The sequence below is a fragment of the Eptesicus fuscus genome, chromosome 6, assembly GCF_027574615.1.
Source record: "Eptesicus fuscus isolate TK198812 chromosome 6, DD_ASM_mEF_20220401, whole genome shotgun sequence".
In the NCBI taxonomy this organism is placed as follows: domain Eukaryota; kingdom Metazoa; phylum Chordata; class Mammalia; order Chiroptera; family Vespertilionidae; genus Eptesicus; species Eptesicus fuscus.
Window position 1 is genome coordinate 108,375,159 of NC_072478.1, and position 23,398 is coordinate 108,398,556.

At 63.9% G+C, this 23,398-nt stretch overlaps 1 protein-coding gene across 3 annotated transcripts in view; it reads left to right on the forward strand.

Moving 5' to 3' along the window:
• Positions 1-23,398, forward strand: part of PRKAR1B (protein kinase cAMP-dependent type I regulatory subunit beta) — a 61,799-nt gene that overhangs the window by 1,475 nt on the left and 36,926 nt on the right. The window contains exons 1-4 of one of the 3 annotated variants that reach the window (XM_054718283.1): positions 3,931-3,983; positions 4,973-5,156; positions 15,491-15,658; positions 16,463-16,554. In XM_054718283.1, coding sequence (XP_054574258.1) covers positions 4,986-5,156; positions 15,491-15,658; positions 16,463-16,554 — 431 coding nt within the window. In that variant the 5' untranslated portion in view covers positions 3,931-3,983; positions 4,973-4,985. Of the gene's footprint in view, positions 1-3,930; positions 3,984-4,024; positions 4,045-4,972; positions 5,157-15,490; positions 15,659-16,462; positions 16,555-23,398 lie in introns of those variants that run through there. The other 2 variants (XM_054718281.1, XM_054718282.1) reach the window with 2 other exon arrangements.

Sequence of the window (23,398 nt, forward strand, 5' to 3'; positions counted from 1 at the left end):
TGCCCAACCAACTGAGCTACACCAGCCGGGGCTGGGTTTATTTCTTAGCATTAATTGTAGAACTTGGAAGTCTCTGCGTTTGAGCCAAAAGGGGGTGGGTCTGTCCAAGTGTGTAACCGGGGGCAGAGAAAGCCCCCTCCTCTGAGTGAGTTTAAAGAGCAGTGAGAGCCCGGCCGTGTGGCTCAGTGGATGGAGAGTCCTCTCAGGCAGCAAGAAGTCACGGGTTTGATTCCCAGTTGGGGCACTTGCCTAGGTTGCAGGCTTGATTCCCAGTAGGGGGTGTGCAGGGGGCAGGTGATCGATGATGTTTCTTCTCTCCCTCTCTCTCAAATCAATAAAATAATAAATAAAAAAAGGAGCAGTGAGAGGTAAGAAAAAGCGACTTCGTCTTGTTCCAGGCTCATTGTGTGGTGTCCTGGGGACACACAGTATAAAGTGTGCCATCTAAGCAAGTGCAATAAACTGATTTTAGCAAATAGTACCCGCTTGACTCATTATTTCATCCAACAAGCGTTTGTGGGAGGTGTGCCATTTCCGGACATTCTGCCCGGCCCTGGAACGGAGCGGCGAGTCGAAGCAGATCCTGGCCCTCCTCCTGGAGCTGGTGGCCGGGTGGGGAGATGCAGTAGTGATGTGAGTGATCCGGATGGGGTGGCTTCTCGGGGGGACGTGGGGGGTGGGATCTGAGGAATGAGGTTCTGGGTTCCTGTGATGGGGACGCAGCAGGGGGGGCGGTGTGTGGAGAGGGGGGATGCGAGCAGTCCCCCGGCCCTGCCGGCCTCAGGACTCTCCTGGACTTGCCCGTGAAAAGGTGTCTCCTCGCCGTGCAGTGAACAGAGAACAAGACAGACACCACCCGTGCCTGGGAGACGGATGAGGCAAACAGCCTCGTGTAGATACTCAGCATGTGACGAGAGCTCGAAGTGCAGGGGGCCCGGGCAGCCCCACCCCCCGGAGGCGCCCAGCCTCTCCGCAGGTGTGGGTGCCACAGGGCAGTCCCCTGCAGAGGTGATGTTTTCACGTCGAATCGTGGCGTGGCGGGTGAACCGGCTGCAGGGGGTCTTTGCCAGGCTTGGTCACCAAGGCTCTGGGGGAGAAGAAGGAACCCCCAGATCCAGGAATGTGAAAACCTGCTGGGGAAGGTGACGGGCCACGCACAGGGTGGGTCCTTCCCCGTGGGTGGAGGGACACGCGTAGACAAGCACAATTTACAGGAGTTTTGAATGGGTGACACCATCACTAGTTGCATATTAAAAAACGTTGTTTTTTTTTTTTACTGATTTCAGAGAGGAAGGGAGAGGGAGAGATAGAAACACCAATGATGAGAGAGAATCATTGATGGGCTGCCTCCTGCACGCCCCCCACTGGGGATCAAGCCCGCAACCCGGGCATGTGCCCTGACCAGGAATCAAACCTGTGACCTCCTGGTTCATAGGTCGACGCTCAACCCCTGAGCCATGACACCCGGGCACTAGCTGAATATTTCAGTAGGAGGGCGTGGACATAAAACCAGGATGTGTCACTGCCCAGCGGGTGGCAACCTCGGCCCGGCTGCGGTCCACGTGTTCACATCCAGCCCCTAAAGGGCGTTCCTCCCTCCCTCACGCGAGGGCACCAGCGCCGCTGTCCAGTCCGCTTCCTAGCCGGGCCCTGTGCCCACCGAGCACCACCCACCCCTCTGACCAGGGGCCATCTCGTGGGCTTGTCTGGTCGAGGGTTGTGTGCATCAGGGGTGGCCCCAGGGGATGTTTCTCAGCCGCAAAAAGCAGAACACCAGCTGTGTCCACAGCAAAGGCAGTCCAGGCCCAGGTGAGCGTCAGCATGGTGTGATCATGGCCCGGTTCCCCTCTCGGCGTCGGTTTCATCCTTGGCATGGAGCAGAGAGCAAGCAGGGTGTTGGGGAAGCGTTTGCCCTCCACCTGAGCCACGTAGGGGACAGCAAGAGAAACGGGAGGCTTGTCGGAGGTGGGGGCAACTGGGGGGGGTGTACCCTGCCTGCGGCTGGGGTGAGCGGGGGAGGCAGTTCTTAGGGGAACCATCGAAACAGGCACCCCAGTCGCTCCGGAGGTGAGGTTGGCAGGAGCTGCCACCTTGGTGATGTGCGGACAAGTCACCGCCGAGAGGCAAGTTCAGGTGGGGCCGAGTTTCTGGGGGGCTCGGGGCACCCCGTGACCGCAGGCCCCCGACCCAGGCAGGGCCTTGTCTTGCAAGTACACTGTCCAGCAGCGTGAGGGTTTGGGGGCCTCGGGGTCAGGCGGCTGTCCAGAGAGGGCCAACCCCCCCGCCCCCCCCCCCCCCCCCCCCGGGAGCAGTTATGGGGATCCTCACAGGAGACGAGTCCTGAGAGCACAAGCCAGCCCTGGAACACTGCCCCAAAGTCCATCAGGCCGTCCTGTCCGGAGCCACCACAAGGGTCCCGCGTAATAGGAGGGGAGGGGGAGGGGGAGCAAGGGGGGAGCTTGGAGACAGCCGAGGGTTGAAATGGGTCGTGGGATGAAGATTTGGTTCAGATGAGACTGGACTCAGGTTCAAACGATTCTCCTCCAATATGTGTGCCAGGACCGGTGTGATGTGCCTGAGACACGGCAGGGCCGGAGGCATGCTGAGGGCAGGGCTGGGGAGGCAGAAAGGAGATCCGTTTGTCCAGCTGAGTGCAGCCTGTTCCTTCCCCTTCAAGGAGACAGAAAGCAGCAGCCGGGGCAGCCAGCCAGCCTGTGGTGTGCCTGCAGGGACAGGTGAGCAGGGACAGGGGAGCAGGGACAGGTGAGCAGGGACAGGGGAGCAGGGACAGGTGAGCAGGGACAGGGGAGCAGGGACAGGGGAGTGTGGACAGGGGAGTGGACCGGAAAGCAGGTGTCTTCCCTGTCAAGGCTTGGGCTCCCAGGACAGTAGGGACTCAGACTGGCTGATGTGAGGTCTCTGCCACCATGGGGCAGCCTGGGGCAGGGGTCAGCCTGGGGCAGGGGTCAGGGGGCAGCCTGGGGCAGGGGGCAGCCTGGGGCAGGGGTCAGGGGGCAGCCTGGGGCAGGGGGCAGCCTGGGGCAGGGGTCAGGGGGCAGCCTGGGGCAGGGGTCAGCCTGGGGCAGGGGTCAGGGGGCAGCCTGGGGCAGGGGGCAGCCTGGGGCAGGGGGCAGCCTGGGGCAGGGGTCAGGGGGCAGCCTGGGGCAGGGGGCAGCCTGGGGCAGGGGGCAGCCTGGGGCAGCGTGCTGGGAACAGAAGAGAACGACCCCTTGCTGCAGCCTGGCCTGTGGTGAGGCAGCCATCAGGGCCCTGCACACCCGGGTCGCGGAAGAAGTTAGGGCGCCCCTGTGACTTCCCACTGGGGCGTCAGGGCGAAGCTGGCGCCCTTCAGCCAGAAAAGGAAGTGCGCTCCCTCTCCCTGGAGGTCAGAGCCGGCACCCCCGGGAGCTGGAGACAGACCCTGAGAACTGAGGCACCTGCCATGTGCCTCCCAGGTGTGAGCAGTCCGGCCCGCCATCATTTCAGGCCCACGGGCTGCAGCCGGCCGTGGGCAGTCACAGGTTCTGCGTGGGGGCGGGGAGGACGGGAGCGGGCCGTGGCCTGGCCTGGCTGCGCATGGGTCTGGGGCCTTGTCTGTCCAACACGAGGCCTGTCCAGGCTCCAGGTAATGCACCCCTGAAAGCCAAGGGGTGGAAAGCGGGGGATGGGGCAGAGAGGAGGTGGGGAGGGGGAGGGGAGCGGGGAGAGGGGACGGCGGGTAGGATGGGGAAAGGGGGAGAGGTTGGTCCTTGGGGAGATGGGCCAGTGGAGTGTGGGAGACACACTGGGGTGGGGGCGGGGGATGGGGTGAGGGGGTGGCGGCAGCGGTGAGTCCGGCGCGGGGGGCGGGGATCCGCGCTGCTGGGGGCGGGCGGAGGGCGGAGCTGCACTGCGGACCCGCGCGCCCTCCCTGCGTCCCGGCGTCTCTCCTCCCGGCGCCCCGCGCCGCCGCCTCCCGCCTCCGGCTCCGTCCGCGCATCCAGGTGCGGGGGTCCGGGGTGGGGTCTGCGCTGGGCCGCGGCTGGCCCGGAGGCTCCGGGAAAGGTGGGTCTTTGGGGAGCCCCTGCCCCCGTGGCTGGACCCGGGCCCGCAGGGCCATGGTGGTCGGGGCGCAGAGGCCCAGTGTGCTGGGCCCACGGCGGGGGCACGGCGGCCGGGGAGAGGGCTCGGGGGCCGGGAGGGGGCGCGGGCCGGGGAGGGGGCGCGGGCCGGGGTCCCTGCCGCCGGGCTCCTGGCGGTCGCGGTGCCCGAGGCCACGGCGCAGGCGGAGGACGCGGCCCTTGTTCTCCAGGCTCCATCCTCCCGAGCCCTCCGCCGGGTGTGGGCTGTTTGTCTTGTTCTTTCTCGGACCCGCGCCTCCCCAGCCCCTGCGCTGTGGCAGGACCCCCCCCCCCCCCCCCATCTCCAGCTGCCCCCGGGGACCTGTTTCCCTTCCACCCAGCTGTGCTTCAACAGGGGCGGGGGTGGGCGCGAGGGGACCCCCGGCCGCCGCCGGACCCGGAGGGGTTCCCCGCCCGCACAAAGCGGGGGGGCCCCTCCGCCCCGCAGGGTCTGCTGAGGGGCCAGGCTTTGCGGCTGTCGCAGCCCGTCCGTCCGGGGCGCACGCAGAGCCCAGGGCCCTCGGACCAGCCACGTCGCAGCGGCCTCGGCTTTGGCCCCGTGACGCTGAGCCTCGCACGTGCGTCAGATGCATATTCATTCATTCATTCATTTTATTTATTTTTTAATCCTCACCCGAGGGTATTTTCCCGTTGATTTTTAGAGCGAATGGAAGGGAGAGGGACAGAGAAACACGGCCTTGGGTTGCCTCCTGCACACGCCCAACCAGGGCCGAGAACCTGCAACTCAAGCTTGTGCCCTTGACCGAACCGAACCGGGACCCTTCAGTCTGAGGCCGATGCTCTGCCCCCCACCCCCTCCAGGACACGGCCGGGGCTCCCAGGGGGTGCTGAGTGGGGTGTGTCTCCCGCAGGACGCTGGGCGCCATGGCCTCGCCGCCCCACCCGGAGGAGGACGAGGGCCTGCGGGGCTGCGAGCTGTACGTGCAGCGGCACGGCGTGCAGCAGCTGCTGCGGGACTGCGTGGTGCACCTGTGCGTGGCCCGGCCCGACCGCCCCATGCGCTTCCTCCGTGAGCACTTCGAGGCGCTGGAGAAGGTCAGTGGGTCTGCGCGGCCGCCGGCTCCGCCCTCCTTCCGCCCTGCCCCTCAGGGTGTGACCGCCCACGGGTCCCCTTCGCCCACGGTCCCCGTCGCCCACGAGACCCCGTCTGGGCGCTCTGCAGAGAGAAGCCGTCCAGAGTCCCTCCCCTCCCGGCGTTCAGGTAGCTCCTGGGGCTCACCGGCCGGTTCACCCTGAAGGGCCAGGGATGGATGCCTCGGGCACCTGGGAGAGAGGCAGTGGCTCTGAGGGGCGTGATGTGGGCGGCTGAGCTCAGACTCCCGTTAATCTGCCCACTCGGGTGGGAAAGTGCCCCTCAGACGTGTGCAGGGGGTGTGTGTGACGTGGGGGCACATGCCTGATCCCCCTTCCGAGGAGGGAGACCCCTGCTGGGTCCACCCCCCAGGACAGGCTGGGGAGCAGGGGACACGGCCTTGTCCACTCGGCCTGCTTCCCTGACCTGCCCCCCTAAGCTCTCTGGTGCCGCCCAGGGTTCCTCCTCATGGCCGGTTCGTCACCCTGAGCTGTGCCTGTCCCTGACCCGTCCCAGGGGCCTGCGTGGGGCCCAGTTCAGGCTCAGTCTGTTCAGCACCCGAGTCCCTGCGGCCACGGAGGCCGGACCAGGGGAACGCGTTTATTCCTTCCCTTTGAAGCAATCTGTCAAAAGACATTCTATTTATTTTTAAAATATTTTTATTGATTTCAGAGAGGAGGAAGGGAGAGGGAGAGAGAGAAACATCAATGATGAGAGAGAATCATTCATCGGCTGCCTCTTGCACACCCCCTACTGGGGATGGAGCCCACAACCTGGCCTCCCAGGGCTTCCTCCGCATGTGCCCTTTGACCGGGACTCGAACCCGGGACCCTTCAGTCCACAGGCCGACTCTCTATCCACTGAGCCAGAGGAGCTAGGGCTTAAAAGACATCTTAGAGCAGTGAAGCCTTTTAAAGAAAACGGACAGTTCAGAGGAGAGAGAAGAAATGAATTCGTCGGCTCTGCTCTCACTGTGATCATGTCATAGACGCCCCTCGTGTTCCGTGTGATGTGTGTATCCCACGTCCCCCACAGACTCGCTGTAAGTGACGGGCAGGGGGGTGCTGAGCAGTCACACGGGGTTCTCCCGACCTTTCCCTCGTGACTGGAAGTGGTGGTTTCTGGTTTTTCAGGTTGAAAGTAACGCCACCCTAACGCATACACGCATCTCTTCCGTGCGTACTTTGGTGGGTTCAGTGTGGCTTCTCAGCAGTGGAATTCCTGGGGTTCCCACTGCGGCCTCTGGCGGAGGGGCCCCGTCGGTGCTGCCGACATGATTTTTAGAGCGAGTGGAAGAGAGAGGGAAAGACAGAGAGAAACATGGATGTGAGAGGAACACATCGATGGGTTGCCTCCTGCACGCGCCCTGACTGGGCCCAGGCCGGGGAGGCGCCTGCAACCAAGATATGTGCTCTTCCCTTGGAATCGAACCCGGGACCCTTCGGTCTGCAGACTGGTGCTCTAGCCACTGAGCCACACCGGCCAGGGTGGCTGTTTTATTTATTTTTAAATATATTTTATTGTTTTTTTTTTTTACAGAGAGGAAGGGAGAGGGATAGAGAGTTAGAAACATCGATCAGCTGCCTCCTGCACCTCCCCCCCCCCCCACTGGGGATGTGCCAGCAACCAAGGTACATGCCCTTGACCGGAATTGAACCCGGGACCCTTCAGTCCGCAGGCCAATGCTCTATCCACTGAGCCAAACCAGTTAGGGCCAGGGTGGCTGTTTTCCAGCGGAGAGATGGAAATGGCCACGGGCCCCAGTCCACTCCGGTTACTTCTGAGGTCACGTGCAGAGGAGAGCGGTCCCCGAGCACCAGGACCGAGGACGGGGCGGGGAGTCCCAGCTCCCGCACGTTTGACGGGGGAGACTCAGGCAGTGATGTCCTTAACCTTCTCAAACCGTGGCCTGGCTAGAACGGGAGCTACTTAGCTTGGTCCGTTCACAGGTGACCCCCAGCCGGGGCACTAGTCTCACAGGGTGTGACTTACAGCCGCCCCAGGCAGGAGCCCGACAGGACGCCGAGGCCGGTCCAGGCGGGACCGAGCTGAGGGGCTCACCTGGGCGCACTCTGCACGCCGGGGACACGTTCAGTGGCTGGAGACATATCGGTGGTTCCATGGGGTGGGTGTGGCCTTCTAATGGGAGGTGGGGACTGGAGGCGGAGCCACGGTCAGGCGGGGCTTGGTCTGGTGGGGACGCTCGGTCTTGCTGGTGGCCGGGGTGTGGGGTGAGGACAGAGGCCTGGGCACCACTGCTGGGGCTTAGCCTGGGCTCTCCCATGGATGGGGTGCCACTTGCCAAGAAGGGGCAAGGGGAAGAGGCCGGTTGGGCGGGAGAATTAGGAGCTCAGCTTTGGACGTGCGGGCGAGTCCTCAGGGAGGCTGAGGGTGTGGAGCTGGGGAGAGGCCGGGCGAGGACGGAGGCTGAGGGAGCTGACGGGTCCGGTCCCTCTTGCCCTGGGAGCTGGGGACCGCCAGCCGGGACAGGTCCAGACCGAGTCCCGTGGAGGCCGGTGGCCCGCGCAGCACAGTGAGGGGGCCTCGGGCCCAGTCTCGGCTCTGAGCCAAGCATCCTGCTGTGCCCAGCTCGTGCCTGAGTCCTTAGTTTCCAAGGCACGGTCGCCGTGGCGACTGCATCAGTAACCAAGTCCCGGAAGCTGGGCCTGAAGCAGCGGGAACAGGCTCAGCGCTGGGGCTGGTGTGGGCAGGGGGTCCCGACGGCGGCCGCTGCTGACGGAAACGCGTGGGCCTCGGCGCAGAGGAGCCGTCTGAGCCCGTCGAGTGCCCGGGACCAGACCACAGGCTGTTGGCTGCCGTCTCTGTAAGAGCTGCTAGGACAGGCTTCGGGCGATTGCGTGAATTCTCTGAAACTGCGCGTGCGTTCACCGGTGCATCTCGGATCCTCAGCTGCCCCGCGCTCCTCAAGCAGCGGGTCCTGGCATCGCAGCGCCGGCGCCGCCCCCCGGGAGGGCTCCCTCCGGCCGCTGGGCCGTGAGTGATAAGGGCCAGGAAGCGGTCTTTCCTCTGGGAGGCCCGGCTCCGGGACGCGGCCCCGGCGGAAGCCCTGTCACCGGCAGGAAGGGCAGGAAGGCTGTGAGCCTGAGGCCGGCGGGTGTGGCCGGGCGGCACAGACCCAGGATGGCCCAGCTCTCGGGGCGCTGCCCTGGCGGGCCCCGCGTGGCACCCGGTGCCCCGGCCTCGGTGAGTGCGGGCGGCGTCTCGGGCCAGTGATTCTGGGAGGAGACCTAAGGGGTAAGACGCTCCCTGTCCCCTGGCGCGTCCGCGGGACTCGGCCTTCCTGGGGGGGGGTGACGACAAAGCCACCCCCTCCTCACAGTGCGTTTCGTGCCACCGAGAAGACGACCCACAGACACGCCGCGGCCTCCCCCTCCAGCCCCGCGGTCGCCGTGGGGCAGCGCGTGGCCGTGGTGGGACCTCAGGTGCTCGCAGGTGCGTTTTCTAACGCCCGCGCGGCCAGAGACCTTTCCGTACCCTCCTCTGCCGTGGGCGCAGCTTCCTCGGCGGAGCGTCTGCTCACGTCTCTGCCCGTCTGTCGGCGTGTTCTTGCCGTGGAGCGCGACGACTCTCTGCATCGTACACGTGTGCCCTTACACGGATGCGCGCTCCTTGTCAGGCCGCGGTGGGCAGGTGCCTCTTCGCGTCCGTGGCTCCTCTTTACAGCGTCTGCTTCCGAGGCCCAGCTGGTCACTGTTTTTAAACAGCCCGTGCTTTGCGTTTGAGGTTGTGTCTCCGATTCTCCGCGGGGTTGGGGGCACCTTTGCCGCCGGTCGGTCACCTGGCCACCTGTCCGGGGCCTGGTTCTGCTCGGGGCTCGCCTGCCGGGGACGCCCCCCGTCTGGTGACTGGTCTTTAGTGAGCGTCGCAGGCCATGTGTCTTCCAGCTTCGTTCTTTTTCAAAACTGTTTTTCTTACTTTGTTTTTAATGATTGCAGAGAGAGGAAGGGAGAGGGGGAGAGAGATGGAAACATCACCGATGAGAGAGAACCATGGATCAGCTGCCTCCTGCACGCCCCACACTGGGGATCGAGCCCACAACCCGGGCATGCGCCCTTGACTGGAATCAAATCCGGGATCCTTCCATCTGCAGGTCACGCTCTGTCCACTGAGCCACACCAGCCACGGCTAAGTGGTACTTTAAAAAATACAAACAGTCTTTCCTTTTCAGAGCAGTTTCAGGTCTGCACGAAAACGGAGTGTAAGGCACAGGGAGGTTCCCATCACCCCCTCCTCCCACGGCCTCCCGCTAATTGACGTTTTGCATTAATGAGGAGCAGCTGCTACGAACGATGACACGTTACTATGAACTGAAGTCTGAGGTTCCCCTTGGGGCTCAGCCCTCTGGGCGTCTGTGGGTTTTGACACGTCATAGAGTCCCAGGGCTGCCCGGCCAGCTCCCGAGGCCCCCGGCGCCGTCCGCTCACCCCTCTTCCCTCCCCAAGCCCCTGGCAGCCCCTGGTCTAATCCTCGCCCGAGGATACGTTTCTCACTGATTCTTAGAAGGAGGGGGAGAGCGTGAAACATCGATGCGAGAGAGAGACTTCCATCGCTTGCCTCCTGTACGCCCCCTGAGGGGATCAAACCCGCAGCCGAGGTGTGTGCCGAGGTGTGTGCCGAGGTGTGTGCCGAGGTGTGCGCCGAGGTGTGTGCCGTGACGGGAATGGAGCCTCTTGGTGCCTGGGACGACGCGCCAACCATCTGAGCCACGGCCAGGGTGCGACCCCTGGTCTCCGTGTTCTCTGGGATTTTTCCTTCTCCAGAGCGTCACTCGGACGGACGGAGCCGCACAGCCCGTAGGCTTGTCAGACTGGCTTCCGTCCCTCAGTCCCGGGCAGCGGGGTCCCTCCGTGTCCCTTCCTGGCCGGCCGCTCTTTCTTTTCCCCGCTGCACGATGTTCCTCCGTCGGCGGGACCCGTTTGTTTACCGTCGCCTGCTGACGGGCGGGCGTCTGGGGGCTTCCCAGTCCTGGCGATTATGGACTCAGCTCCTGTGCACACCGTGTGCAGCTGTGAGCGCGGCCCCAGGGCTCCCAGAGCCCCTGTCGGGGACAGGCCTCCACGTGGTGGGCGCTGGGCACCGTGAAGGAGAACCACGAGGCCCGAAGCCACAGCCTCGCAGCCCTGGCGCTGGGGGGCACGTCCCCTGTGGGGGGGCCACGTCCCCGGTGGGGGGGCCACGTCCCCGGTGGGGGGGCCACGTCCCCGGTGGGGGGGCCACGTCCCCGGTGGGGGGGCCACGTCCCCATGGGGGCCGCCTGCTGAATGTCTGTCCCCTTGGTGCTGGGACCACTGGTGCTGCCCTACTGTGCGCTGCTCCTCCTCCCGTCCCGACACCCTCTCTTCAGGCCCAGGCCCGACGCTGCTCCGCTGGCCGGGACCTGGCTCTCGGCACCTCCCGGGGCCTCTGCCGGGAGCGATGCACCAGCACAGGACGGCCGGAAACTTCAGACGGGACTTGTCCCTGTTCCTCCACGGCTTTTGTCTCCAGGATGACTTTATCACGAACGACGTAACGGAAACGCCCGTTTAGAAAGAAGTCCGTCCCCTTCTCTCCGTGCTTCCGTCCTCTCGCTGTGCGTGCTTGTGGGTTAGGTGTGCGTGCGGTTTTGTGCCCCCTCCTCCCCCGTCACACGTGGCCGCGTGGACAGCGCTGCTCACGGGAGGGACAGGGTCGCCGTGTGCCAGGCTCCACGCAGCGTGTCCCCGCTCGCCCGCTCCGGGGGACGGCAGCGCGTTTGTGCCGAGGGCGCCACACCAACGCCCGTCGGATCCGTGTCTCACACGCGGAGCCGGGGCGGCGGAGCCGTTCGTCCTGCCTGGGCGCGTCCCGCTGCGGAGATGGGGCTGCCCGGGGCCGCAGCCCGTCTGGAGCGTTTTCTTCAAAGGAGCCTAAACCTTCCAGAAACGACCGAATAATATGGAGAGAGGTTGGTTCCCCCAAATTCCAGTAAATTAAGAAAGTACAGAAACGGGTGAAGCCACGGAAATGTGTCACCAACCTCGCGAGAGTGACTGTTTCCCTGGGGCTTCCTCCTGGGCGGGTCCTTCCTCTCCCTTCTCTCTGTCCCACGCGTGAGAAAGTCGGCCACTTACTGGATGTGCCTTTTATTTAATTTTTTATTTTTAAAAAATACTTAAAAAAATACTTTTAAAGTTGGTTTCAGAGAGAAAGGGAGAGGGAGAGAGAGACAGAAACGTCAATGAGAGAGGATCATGGATCGGCCGCCTCCTGCACGCCCCACCCTGGGGATCGAGCCCACACCCCGGGCAGGTGCTCTGACCGGGAATGGAACCCTGAGCTGGTTCATAGGTCGACGCTCAGCCCCTGAGCCACGCCGGCCGGGCTGGATGTGCCTTTTAAAGCGATCGGCTATTTCGAGAGAAGTGTTAGGTCTACAGAAAAGTTGGGCAGAAAGTACAGCACCCCCTTCCCTGTCGTAACTTCCTGCGTCCGTGTGGCTCCTCGTGAAAACCCACAAACCCACGTCGTACCCACGGGCATGGGCAAAAGTAGGTTTCCAGTTGTTCGCGTGGAAGACAACACAGGAATCGATACACATAAGAGAGTAATATGCAAATCGACCAAACGGCGGGACGACCGCTCGACCAGTCACTGAGGCGCACTGACCACCTCTTGGTCCCTTCGCCCACCCAGCAGACAACCATTGCCTGATGGCGAACGGGAGCCGGGGGTGGGTGGCGGCGGGGGGCGGGGCCAGCTGCCGGCAGCCGGCAGCTGGGGAAGATGGGCCTGATCCCAGGCCAGGCCTAGGGACCGTACCTGCACACGAATTTTGTATGCCGGGCCTCTAGTCTATCTATAATAACCTATAATAATAAAAGCATAATTTCTAATTAGACTGGACGACCTTCGGGACGAAGGTGGGGCGGCGGGGGGCCGAGCCCCTTGCACGGATTTCGTGCATTGGGCCTCTAGTTAACAAATGACACAAGAATGAACTTTCACGTCCTCACAACTTAAGCCTGCTTTGCCCGCCCTGTGTGGTCACCTGAAGCCCCTGGTGGGCATCAGGGTCCTGTGGCTGTGACTGCCGCGGGGGGAGGACCCGGGGCGTCTCCTGTCGTTCCTGAGCCCAGTCTTACCTTTTTCCTGGGCCCATCAGAGCATATGGAATACCGAGAAGGGGTGCAAATCAGAATTTTAGAATTTTAGAATCCAGTGTGTGCCCTGTGGGACATTATTTCAAGGCATCCTAGGATGAGTTCAAATCTATTTCTCACTCAAAACCCATAGTCTTCCCCCGGCTGGTGTGGCTCAGTGGTCGAGTGTTGACCTATGAACCAGGAGGTCGGGGCACATGCCTGGGTTGCGGACTCAGTCCCCAGTAAGGGAGTGTGCAGGAGGCAGCTGATCAATGATCCTCTCTCATCATTGATGTTTCTCTCTTCCTCTCCCTTCTCTCTAAAATCAATAAAAATATTTTATAAACCATATTATTTGACAACAACCCAAGTAAGCTACAAGTAATTAATAAAAAGCCAGAAAGAGAGAGTCTCCCCATATGTTTGGAAACCAGTCGAGAGCTTTTGCATTGTTTATTGGTTAAAGAAGACTGTCAGGGAAAAGTGATGAGATTCTTAGAATTGAGTGACAGCAAAGCACCTCATGTCTAACCCTGTGGGGTGCAGCACAGTGGGTGGTTAGAGGGAAATTCATAGCTTTGTGAGGAAGCCAGGTCAGAATTGGTGAGCGGTGCGTCCGGTTTCCCAGGTGCCATGGGGATGATCACGGTGGAAAGGCAGCCCCCCCCCCCCCCCCCCCGTTCTGGGGCCAGAGGCCACGGCCAGGGCTGGTCAGGCGGTTCCTCTGGGCTCTGAGGGGGAAGCCACCTGGGCGGGCGCTGGATCCGCCATCTCCGCCTCCACCACCACGGGCGTGTCTGTGCCCACACTCTTCCTATCAGGACACCGTCATGGGGTCTCCCCCCACCCCCCAATCCAGGATGACCTCGTCTCCACCTGACTAGATCCGCAAAGATCCTCTTCCAAATAAAGACCGCACTGTGCGGTTCTGGACGGGTAGGAGTTTTTGAGGGACGTCAGAACTAGAGAAATAAAGCCAGAAAAATAAAAACAAGCAAGAAATAACAGGCAGAAGCAGAAGGTAATGAAGTGGAAGCTGAGGAAACAGTGAAGACAAGCGAGGCTGACTCTGAAGAGAGGAAGGAGACAGACAGACAGACATCTGGAAGGCCATGGACAGAGTAAAGGAGAGACATGCACCCCGTGGGGCAGGGGGTGCTGCCCTGAGCAGGGTGCTGGGGAGCGGCGAGGGGTGAGCTCCCAGCTGCCCACGGGGTGTCTCCTGCGTTCGGCTCTTCTCATCGGGGTCAGCTCAGAAGACACCGCCTCCAGGGGGCCCTCCGTGACTGCTCCACGAGGGAGGTCTGGGAGCCTCCCCTCGCTTGCACGCCCCTCCCACCTAGTCCTTTCACGTGCTCACCCCTCACCTCACTGGGACCGTTCACGTCTGTCTGTCCTGTTAGATCGCGGCCCCCTTCACGGCAGAGTGGTGCCTGCTCCTCTGGCCGTCTCGGAGGGCGGGTGTGCGACAGGTGCCCAGTGAGCGACAGAGCTGCTCTCTTCACCTGCCCTGGATGTCCACGTGCCCGGGACACGCCTTGGCCCTCTCCAGCCTCAGTTTCCATGTCTCGGCCGGGCCTGCCTTGCTCTCTGAGACCCACAGCGTGACAGGAAGGCTGTGGTTCCTGGGCGGGGCTGGTGACCACCCCACGTGGACCCGGGTCCTGGGTTGCGCCGGCACCTCCTCCCGAGAAGGCACCCCGTGGGCGGGGCCTCTCCTCTGGGGCCGAGGCCAAGGGAAGACTCAGGCTGCGTGATTAACGGCCCCTGGAAATCCCCTGGGGAGGGCAGCGGCTGTGTCCTGGCCCAGCGGGCGGGCGTGGGGCAGGGCCCCTCCCAGGTCTGGGTGGGGGGAGGGCACCTCCCGCCCAGCGTTTCCTTTCTGGCTGCAAGTCGGAGCCCCTCCTCGGGCAGGAAAATCCAGGTCAACAGGAGACGGTGACCATCACTGAGGCCCAGGCAGAGCGTGGCCAGGGACCGACGGGGACAGCCCCTGGGCCGTGTGCCCGGTTCGGAGGCAGACGCCGGCTCGGAGCTTTCTGGAAACTCGGCTCCCACCCTGCTGTTGGGAAGGTCCCGCGGGCCGGGAAGGCCTGTCCTGACCCCGGCCCCGGCCACCCGGCCGCCAGACAGCTCACCAGCTGGGCACAGGAGACAGGAAGGGGCCGCGAAGAATCGGGCTTTCCTGGAATCCGAGGGTCTGGGGGCGGATGCCATCAGAAACAATGGCCGCCCGCCGCGCCGGCCTCACGTGCACGGCCACCTGTATCCTGCCTGACTGACCCCGGCTGGCGCAGGCGGGCACCGGCCTGGTGCCAGGACGGCGATGCGCCCGGCCCCAGAGCGGCCGGACGTGGCTTCTGGGGCTGCAGGGGAGGTCGGGGTCCCCATGGCAGCGGGACCCGAACCCCACGCCAGCCTCCGTCTGAGGGCTCTGCGGCACCATCCCCGCGTTTCCAGGTGGCCCCTCTGTCGGCCTCAACGTTGCCGTCGAGCCGCCTCCTGGGTTTCGCCGGCTGCTGACGGGCCGCTTCCCATGGTCATAGCGACTTCAGCCGCCGACCCCCCCAGGGGCCTGTCCATTCCGACGACCCCCGTGGGGACACCCTGATGGGGGTGGCGTGACGGCCGTGGCTGAGTCGGGGCCCTTTCCCTGCAGGTGCTGAGGTGTGGGGCCGGCCGCTGTCTCCCTGCCCCGTGGCCCTGGGACGTCACGCTCGGCTCACACCCAGCGGCTGAGTGTGGTCTGTGGTTGAGACGTTTCTATGCTGTGGGGACACGGGGCTCAACCCTCTATCTTGATTCCGTTACTTCTCTCCTTTCTTTGTCCATGCGTTCGTTCATCCGTTCGTGCGTTCACTCATTCTCCCCAGCGCCTGTAGCTCCCCTCCTGGTGCGTGTGGGGGTCACAGTCGGGATGTGAGCTCCCACAGGTAGGAACGGAAATGCTTTGCGGTGGGTGGGAGGAAGGGCGAGCTGGTGGGGGGCTTCTTGCCGGAGGTGACATTGAAACGGGCCTTGAAGCATAGGTAGGAGTTCGCCAGGAACGGCTGGGTGGGCGGGCAGTGAGGTGGACACCCTGCCCCCCAGCGCCTCTGGCTCCCGGCTCCCTGCGAGCGGACGGTTGCTGAAGAGGCCCCTGGTCCCCCTTCCTCTCCCTTGTGCCCCGACAGGAAGAGAACAGACAGATTTTGGCTCAGAAGTCAGCCTCCCAGTCCGACTCGCACGATGAGGAGGTCTCCCCGACGCTGCCGAACCCCGTGGTGAAAGCCCGCTGCCGCCGCGGGGGCGTGAGTGCCGAGGTGTACACCGAGGAGGACGCCGTGTCCTACGTGCGGAAGGTGGGTGCGGGCGTCGTCGTCATGGTCACGGCCGTGGTCGTGGTCACGGCTGCTGCCAGCCGGCATCTGTGCGCCCGAGGCCCTTGGTGCCCCGGCTGACGCTCCGACCACTGAGCCACGCTGGCCTGGGTTCTCTCTCTTTAAATTTGTTGACTTGAGAGAGAGAGACATCGACGTGCTGTGTTGCTGTCCCTGCGCCCCCTGGTGGGTCGCTGCGTGTGCCCCGACGGGGTGAGCCCACGGCCCTGCTGTGTCCGGACGACGCTCTCGCCACCCGAGTGACCCAGCCAGGGCTCCGTCCTCCCTGCACGCGCACCCCTCACCCCACACCCCAGTCCTGAGCGCTTTCCTGATCAGAGCATGGAAACCAGTGAAACTTGCTTAAAGTCTGCAGGCCGCCTCACTTCTGGGGGCCCCCTCCCTAAACCCAGGACCCCCCTACTCAGAGGACCCCAGGATGACCGGCCAGCCCTCCTCCGGCCGGCAAGGTCACCGAAGCAAGGAGGTCGCAGACCAGGGGGCCGAGGGCCGCGAGCGCTTCCAGCATCTTCTAGGAGGCTCCGAGCCTCCAGGGCCTGTCCCCCGAGACCACCAGGGCCTGTCCCCCGAGACCCAGACCGTGCTGAAGCCACCTTGGGTCCCCAGGTTTCTCTTCTTTTTTATTTCTTAAATTAAAAGCGCGTGGCACACCTGACATCGCAAGTTGCCGATCGCGAGCATGACCTGGAAACAGCGAGGCCGAGTCTGTGTCTCGGGTCGAGCAGGTGCCGGGGTGCCCACAGCCTGACCGCCCCTCCCCCACAGGTCATCCCCAAGGACTACAAGACGATGACGGCGCTGGCCAAAGCCATCTCCAGGAACGTGCTGTTCGCCCACCTGGACGACAACGAGAGGAGGTAGGGACAGGCGGGCCGCGCGGCTCAGGGCCGAGGGTCTCGGCGACTCCGTCCGGAGGGGACACGGCCCAGGCAGAGGCCGCGTCCGAGTGAGGCTCTGGGCAGCCCCCTCGGTCACTGGGTCGGCACCTGAAGCCCCCCCACCTGTCCTCGGAGGGCCTGTCACTGCGCCCGGCCACCAGGGGCTACTGTCCAGCACCTCCCGTGTGAGGGGCCTCCGTTCGGCCCCGAGCTCACTGCCCCTGGGGACCTGGGCTGGCGTGCTTGTCTGGCTGCTCCCGCCCCTCCGAGGGGTCCGGGGGTGACAGTCACCTGGTCTAGAAGGGCCTGGGGGTGTCCCCTTACCCGGCACAGAGGACTGTGCAGGCGAGAAGTTAGGGTCTGGATGCGTGGGGCGGACCCCGGGTTCCCGGGTGGCCCTAAGTGCAGTCACAGGTGTGAGGGACATCGGCGGGGGCGGAGCAGCCGTGTGACTCAGCCGGGGGCAGGCCGGCCCCGCCCACACCTGGTGTCCGCCTGGGGACTGATTTGGGACTTCTGCCTCCGGAGTGGGGGGTGGGGGGGCCCAGTGCCTTTCTGTGCTCAGCCCTGAGCCAGGTGTTCGCTGGCCGCTGTGTCCTCCGTCACCAGGTGACTAAGCGTGTCTGTTTTGACCTGAACGTACCCGTCACTTTAAAACGCCATGTCAGTCTGGGTGTTGAACGGGGGCTGCGTTCCCGTGGCCGGGGTGAGGGGCCGGCAGACATACCGACCCTCAGGCCGAGGCACCTGCTCCCGGCCAGGCCGGGCCCCACAGACCCACATCCTCCTTCCCCCAGAGACTGGCCTGCAGGGAAGGCGCTCGCCCGTGCAGCCCGGCCCCCGACTCACTGTGGAGCCCTGCTGCACCTCCCGGCCCCCTCCACCCCCGGGCAGCTGTGTTTCCGGCAAACTCCTCTACCCTCCAGCCCCCCCCCCCCCCCCCCAGCCCCGAGCACTAGCTGGTCAGTAAGCGCGTCGTTCAGGGCCAGCCTGGCCCGAGTGCCAGCTGCTTGAAATGGCGTCTCCGGGCATCCAGGCTGCGCGTGTCCAGGAAGGTCGGTGCTGGGGCCCGGGGCCCCCCGTTTCCAGGCCCACAGGCTTGTGGGTGGGAGCGCCAGGTGGACAGCAGCGGAGCAGATGGCTGGGTGAGCTTTCCTCTCGGGCGGCTGGCGTGGAACGAGGCCTCCGTGCGGCCTGTGCGTTAGGTCTGCGGTTTGGCACGAGGGGACGCGCACTCCCACCTCCAAGCCCCGCGCTCCCTCTCTGGCCACGGCCCCCAAAGGACAGGCTGGTGTCAGGACACGGTTCCGGAGGGAGCGGGCAGGGCTCTCACCTTCCCCAGATGGCTCCCCGGTGCAGCCCTGGAAGCGGGCTCAGCGGCTTCGGGCCCAGCTGCCGTTCGGCGAGGGCAGCCCTGTTCTGACCTCGTTTGCAGGGCGTCTGCCTGCTGCTCCCTCCGTGTTCCCACCGGCACGTTCCTTTCAGACAAACACACGTGTAGGCTGACTGCTCTTCTCTGCTCAGTGGCTCTTCCTGCTGAATTCAGGTTTAACACAGTTCTTCATCACTGCTGTTACCACCGCCATCACCACCGTCATCATCATTACCATCACCATCACCACCATCATTACCACCACCATCATCATCACCATCACCACCACCATCATCACCATCACCACCATCATTACCACCACCTCCATCACCATCATCACCACCACCATCACCACCACCACCACCATCATTACCACCACCACCATCACCACCACCACCATCACCACCACCACCACCATCATCACCACCATAACCACCACCATCATCACCACCATCATACCATCACCTCCACCACCATCACCATCATACCACCACCATCACCATCATCATCCATCACCACCACCATCACCACCACCACCAACACCATCACCACCATCACCACCACCATCACCACCATCACCACCATCATCACCACCATCACCACCACCACCACCACCATCACCACCACCATCACCACCATCACCACCACCATCACCACCATCACCACCATCACCACCACCATCACCACCACCACCATCACCACCATCACCACCATCACCACCACCACCACCATCACCACCACCACCATCGCCACCATCGCCACCACCACCGCCACCACCATCGCCACCATCGCCACCATCACCACCACCATCACCACCATCACCACCACAATCACCACCACAATCACCACCGCCACCACCATCACCACCACTACCACCGCCACCACCATCACCACCATCACCACCACCGCCACCACCACCACCACCATCATCACCACCATCACCACCACCACCACCATCATCACCACCATCACCACCATCACCACCACCACCACCACCACCATCACCACCATCACCACCATCATCACCATCACCACCACCATCACCACCATCACCACCATCACCACCATCACCACCACCACCATAACCACCATCACCACCATCACGGTTGCCATCTTCTTCCTGGAGGCCCCCTGGCTGTGTGGAGGGGTAAGTCAGTGGGCTTCCCCCTGGATGCCACTTTGTCCAGATCTCCACATGGAACAACCGCCATGCCTCAGTGCTCAGTGTGAGGAGGGGCTGGTGTGCCCTGAGGGCAGGCCACGGTGCCATGCTCTGCTCCACCTGGGCCTGAGGAAGGTAAGCGGGCTGCTCTGGGGCTCAGGGCACAGCAGCAAGGACTCTGGGAGGCTCGCGTGTCCCCTCCTCACTGCACAGAAGGGGACCCCTGGCCCTGGCTCCGGGCAGCACGTGTCCTCATGCTGGGCAGCGCTCCACAGCCCTCTGCAGCGCTCAGGACTCCAGGGGAGGGGCTGGGAGGCGGCAGGTGCGGCCTCCTTGCTGGGTCAGCGGGGATGCTGGGCAGTTACTCTCTGGTCAGTGGCCCAAACAGCCCCAGCAGGTGGCCCCGGGTGCTCGGGGCTCGAGACGTGTGGAGAGTCCGGCCTGGCCCTGAGGGCGCGTCTGGGGCCCGGTGGAGGGAGATGGGGGCCCGTCCGGCTGCAGCCCGGGCCCTGGAGACGGAGCAGCGCAGGCCCCTGAGCGCAAGAACGTGACGACGGAGGCTCCGAGTGGGGTGGGCGGTCCAGGCGGCAGCCCTGAGCGCCGGGCCCTCTGCTGGGGCCTCATTCCCGGGCCGCCAGGGCGGCGGGCGGGCGGGCCGGGGGCACCCACTGTGGGGCGGCCTTCCTGGCAGCCGCTCGGCCCTCTGCAGCTCTAGTGGAGACAGGCCTCTGGCTGAGCGCTGGCCGGCGGCGGCTGCAGCTGCCTCCTGTTGTCTGTCTCTGTCTGCACCACACATCTTCCCGCTTGTTTTTCCACAAATTGGCTCAGGTCCCCGGGTGATGGGAAAAACAGCCGGGCTGCCCAGTTCACAGGCAGCCCAGCCCGAGGGCCGTCTCTGCTCCCCCTGCTCCTGCTCGCCCCCCCGCCCCCCCGCCCGCTCGGCTGGGCCTAGGGGGGCCTCCAGCGCTTCCCTTTCAGGCCTCGAAAAACAAAGGATGGTTTTGGAAAACGCGAGGCCACATCCGCACAGATACCTAACGGCTTGAACATGCAAAGAATTTGATTTTCGTTTTGCCAAGGCCCAACTCCCGCTCCAGGCAGAGGCTGCCAGGTTAGCAAACCGTGGGCCACGTGAGCCCAGCGGGTCTGGACGCCGTGTTCCTGGGAGGCTGGGATCTGGGCTCCGCGGCCGTGTCACATGGTGTGTCCTGAGCCAGTCCCGGCCAGAACAGGGCAGGCTCGCCATGTCCCGGTGCATCGGCAGGTGAGGCCCAGAGCTAGGGCTGGGAGAAGCTGGGGTTGGACCCTGGCTAGGATGAGGCTGTGCTGGGCTGACCTGCCCCCCTTCCCTCAAAACCCCCCCCCCCCCCCCCCCGCCCACGACAATGCCTTGCCCAGCTCCTCACTGTGCAAGGGAAAGGCCACAGCTTTTACTTTTTAAAAGATATTTTTATTGATTTCAGAGAGGAAGGGAGAGAGAAACATCAGTGATGAGAGAATCACGGATCAGCTGCCTCCTGCACGCCCCACACTCGGGATGGAACCCCTGACCCAGGCATGTGCCCTGAGCGGCAATCGAACCGTGACCTCCAGGTTCATAGGTCGATGTTCAACCACTGAGCCACGCGGCCGGGCCAGGCCACAGCTTTTAAAGAGAATAACTCCCACGTGCCCGGAACTTTCCAGCGAGCCAGGCCCCTGATCTGTGGGTAGGATGCACTGCAGTTTTGCTTTTTGAGGGAGACCTTCTCAGAAAGGGACTTGCGTTCTCGAGGCGCCTCTGACCGTGGGATTTGGAGGAGGAAGGACCTTGGGGCTCCCCCAGCCCGGGGCCACCCTCTGGCATGGCAGCCCGCAGGGATCCAGCCTGGAGCCATGGCTGTTCTATTGGTGCCGTCGCTTTAAAACGCCCAGAATTTGGCCGGGTGCAGTCGGCCGCTACAGACCCCCACGCCCCATGTCTCACCCCGACCCATCGCCTCCTATGGCACCTGCTGGCAGCACCCATGTTTCGGTGGGGACGCTGAGGCCGGAGCGGGGCAGACGCCCAGCTGCCCCCTTGCTGAGGGGCAGGACGTGGGGCCCTTTCTTCCGACAGGAGAACACCCCCAGGGGGAGGGGCCCATGGGGTGAGGCCCGGGAAGGAGGGGTGCCTGTTCAGCCCCGTGGGCGCCCCGAGTCCTGGCTCCATCCTGAGCCCTCGCCACTAAAAATAGCCTCGCGTCCTGCCAGGGGGGGTGAGAGGTCACCAGTCGGCGGGGGTCGGGAGGCTTAGGGTCAGCCCTCACCACGGACCGGGCGGTGGCCGTGCGGGTTGGGCGACGCGAGGAAGAGACCGGAGGGCCGTGGTCTCCCGTGGCAGCGTCTGTGCCTTCTTCCTGTCACAGGTCTGCACGTGGGCGGAGTCTGTGCCTTCTTCCTGTCACAGGTCTGCACGTGGGCGCAGGGGCGGCCTGTGGGGGCGGGAAGGTGTGTCAGGAGGTCGCTGTGCGTCCGCTCCTGACCCTCCCGCTCGCTCGCCGCCCCGGCTCTGGTCTGCGTCCCCCCACGGGCGGCCTCTGAGCAGGGCCCCACGTGGTCCTCTCGTGCTGGGGGAGGGGCTGCTGGAGGGTCCGACGGCTCCTTCAGGGGCGGGGATCTCGCTTCTGTCCACCGCTATTGGGTCTTCTGTATTAAAACATACACATCTTTATTGATTTCGGAGAGGAAGGGAGAGGGAGAGAAACATCAATGATGAGGATCACTGATTGGCTGCCTCCTGACCCCCCCACGGGATCGAGCCCGCAACCCGGGCCTGTGCCCTGACTGGGCCTCGAACCCGGGGCCTCCTGGTTCACAGGTGGACGCTCAACCACGGGGCCACGCTGGCCGGCTGGTCGTCTGTAGCTCCCTGCAAACTGCCCGACTGATCCTTCACGTACGGTTCGCTCCGTTGACTGGTCACCTTTTTTCTCGTGGATTTTCACGAGTTATTTTTAAATTAACAAAATGAGGCACGGACTCTCCCAGGTAGCTGTTGGCTTGTGGCTGTCCCTGGAATTCTTTTGTCGTTTGGAAGTTAATCTTCCCGGAATTTCTCCCAGGGGATAACACGTCCGTGAAATGTACCACTTTCCCATGATTGCGTGTCCCGTTCTGTGGCATCCAGTGCCTCACGTGGCCCGGCCGGCGTGGCTCAGCGATGGGGCGTCGACGGACAGGGTTGGTCTGTGTTGGCGGGTGTGTCGGTCCGCCCCGCCCCGTGTGCCCTCAGGAGGCCGCCCCGCCCCGCGTGCCCCCAGGAGGCCTCCCCGCCCCGCGTGCCCCCAGGAGGCCGCCCCGCCCCGCGTGCCCCCAGGAGGCCGCCCCGCCCCGCCCCGCGTGCCCCCAGGAGGCCCTCCCGCCCCGCGTGCCCCCAGGAGGCCGCCCCGCCCCGCGTGCCCCCAGGAGGCCGCCCCGCCCCGCGTGCCCCCAGGAGGCCCTCCCGCCCCGTGTACCCCCAGGAGGCCGTCCCTCCTCGGCGATAACACACACCAGGACCTCCTCGGAGCCTCCCGTCCGGGTTGGGTTCTTTCTTCCCACGATGAGCCCTTGGTCCACCAGGCGTTTCGTTTTGGCGTGAGGACGTATAAACCCAACTTCCTTTTCTCTTTCCTAAACCGCCCGTCCCGCCAACGTGCCTCACTAAACGGACCGATCTCTTCGCCTGCTGATCTGAACAGCATCCCTTAAAAAACCAAGTTCCCACCCTCGCCCATCTGGCTCAGTGGATAGAGCATCGGCCTGTGGACTAAAGGGTCCCGGGTTCGATTCCGGTCAGGGCACATCCCCGGGCTGTGGGCTCGATCTCCAGTAGGGGTCGTGCAGGAGGCAGCCAATCAACGATGCTCTCTCATCACTGATGTTTCTATCTCCCTCTCCCTCTCCCTTCCTCTCTGAAATCAATAAAAATGTATTTTAAAATAAGTAAATAAAAATAAACAACCCAGTTCTGTCTGTCTGGGCCAGCCTGCTCCAGGGCTCTGTGCCGTGCGTGTGCGGCCGGCAGGGCTGTGTGCTCTGAAGGCGGTCGAGCTGAGACCCGGGTGAGGGGGGCGGTGGCCTTTCTCGGGGGTTGGGGGGGGGGGGATGCTGCATTTCTGAGGAGGTGGGCCAGGACTCAGCAGTTGCTGGGTGGCGTGTGGGCCTCAAGGACAAGGGGGTGCAGGAAGGCACCTCAGGTTTCTGTCATGGGTGCCCACGGGATGGTGGAGGGGAAGGCAGTGGGGGGAGTCCAGGTTGGACTTGCTAAGGTGGGGGATGACCCAGGG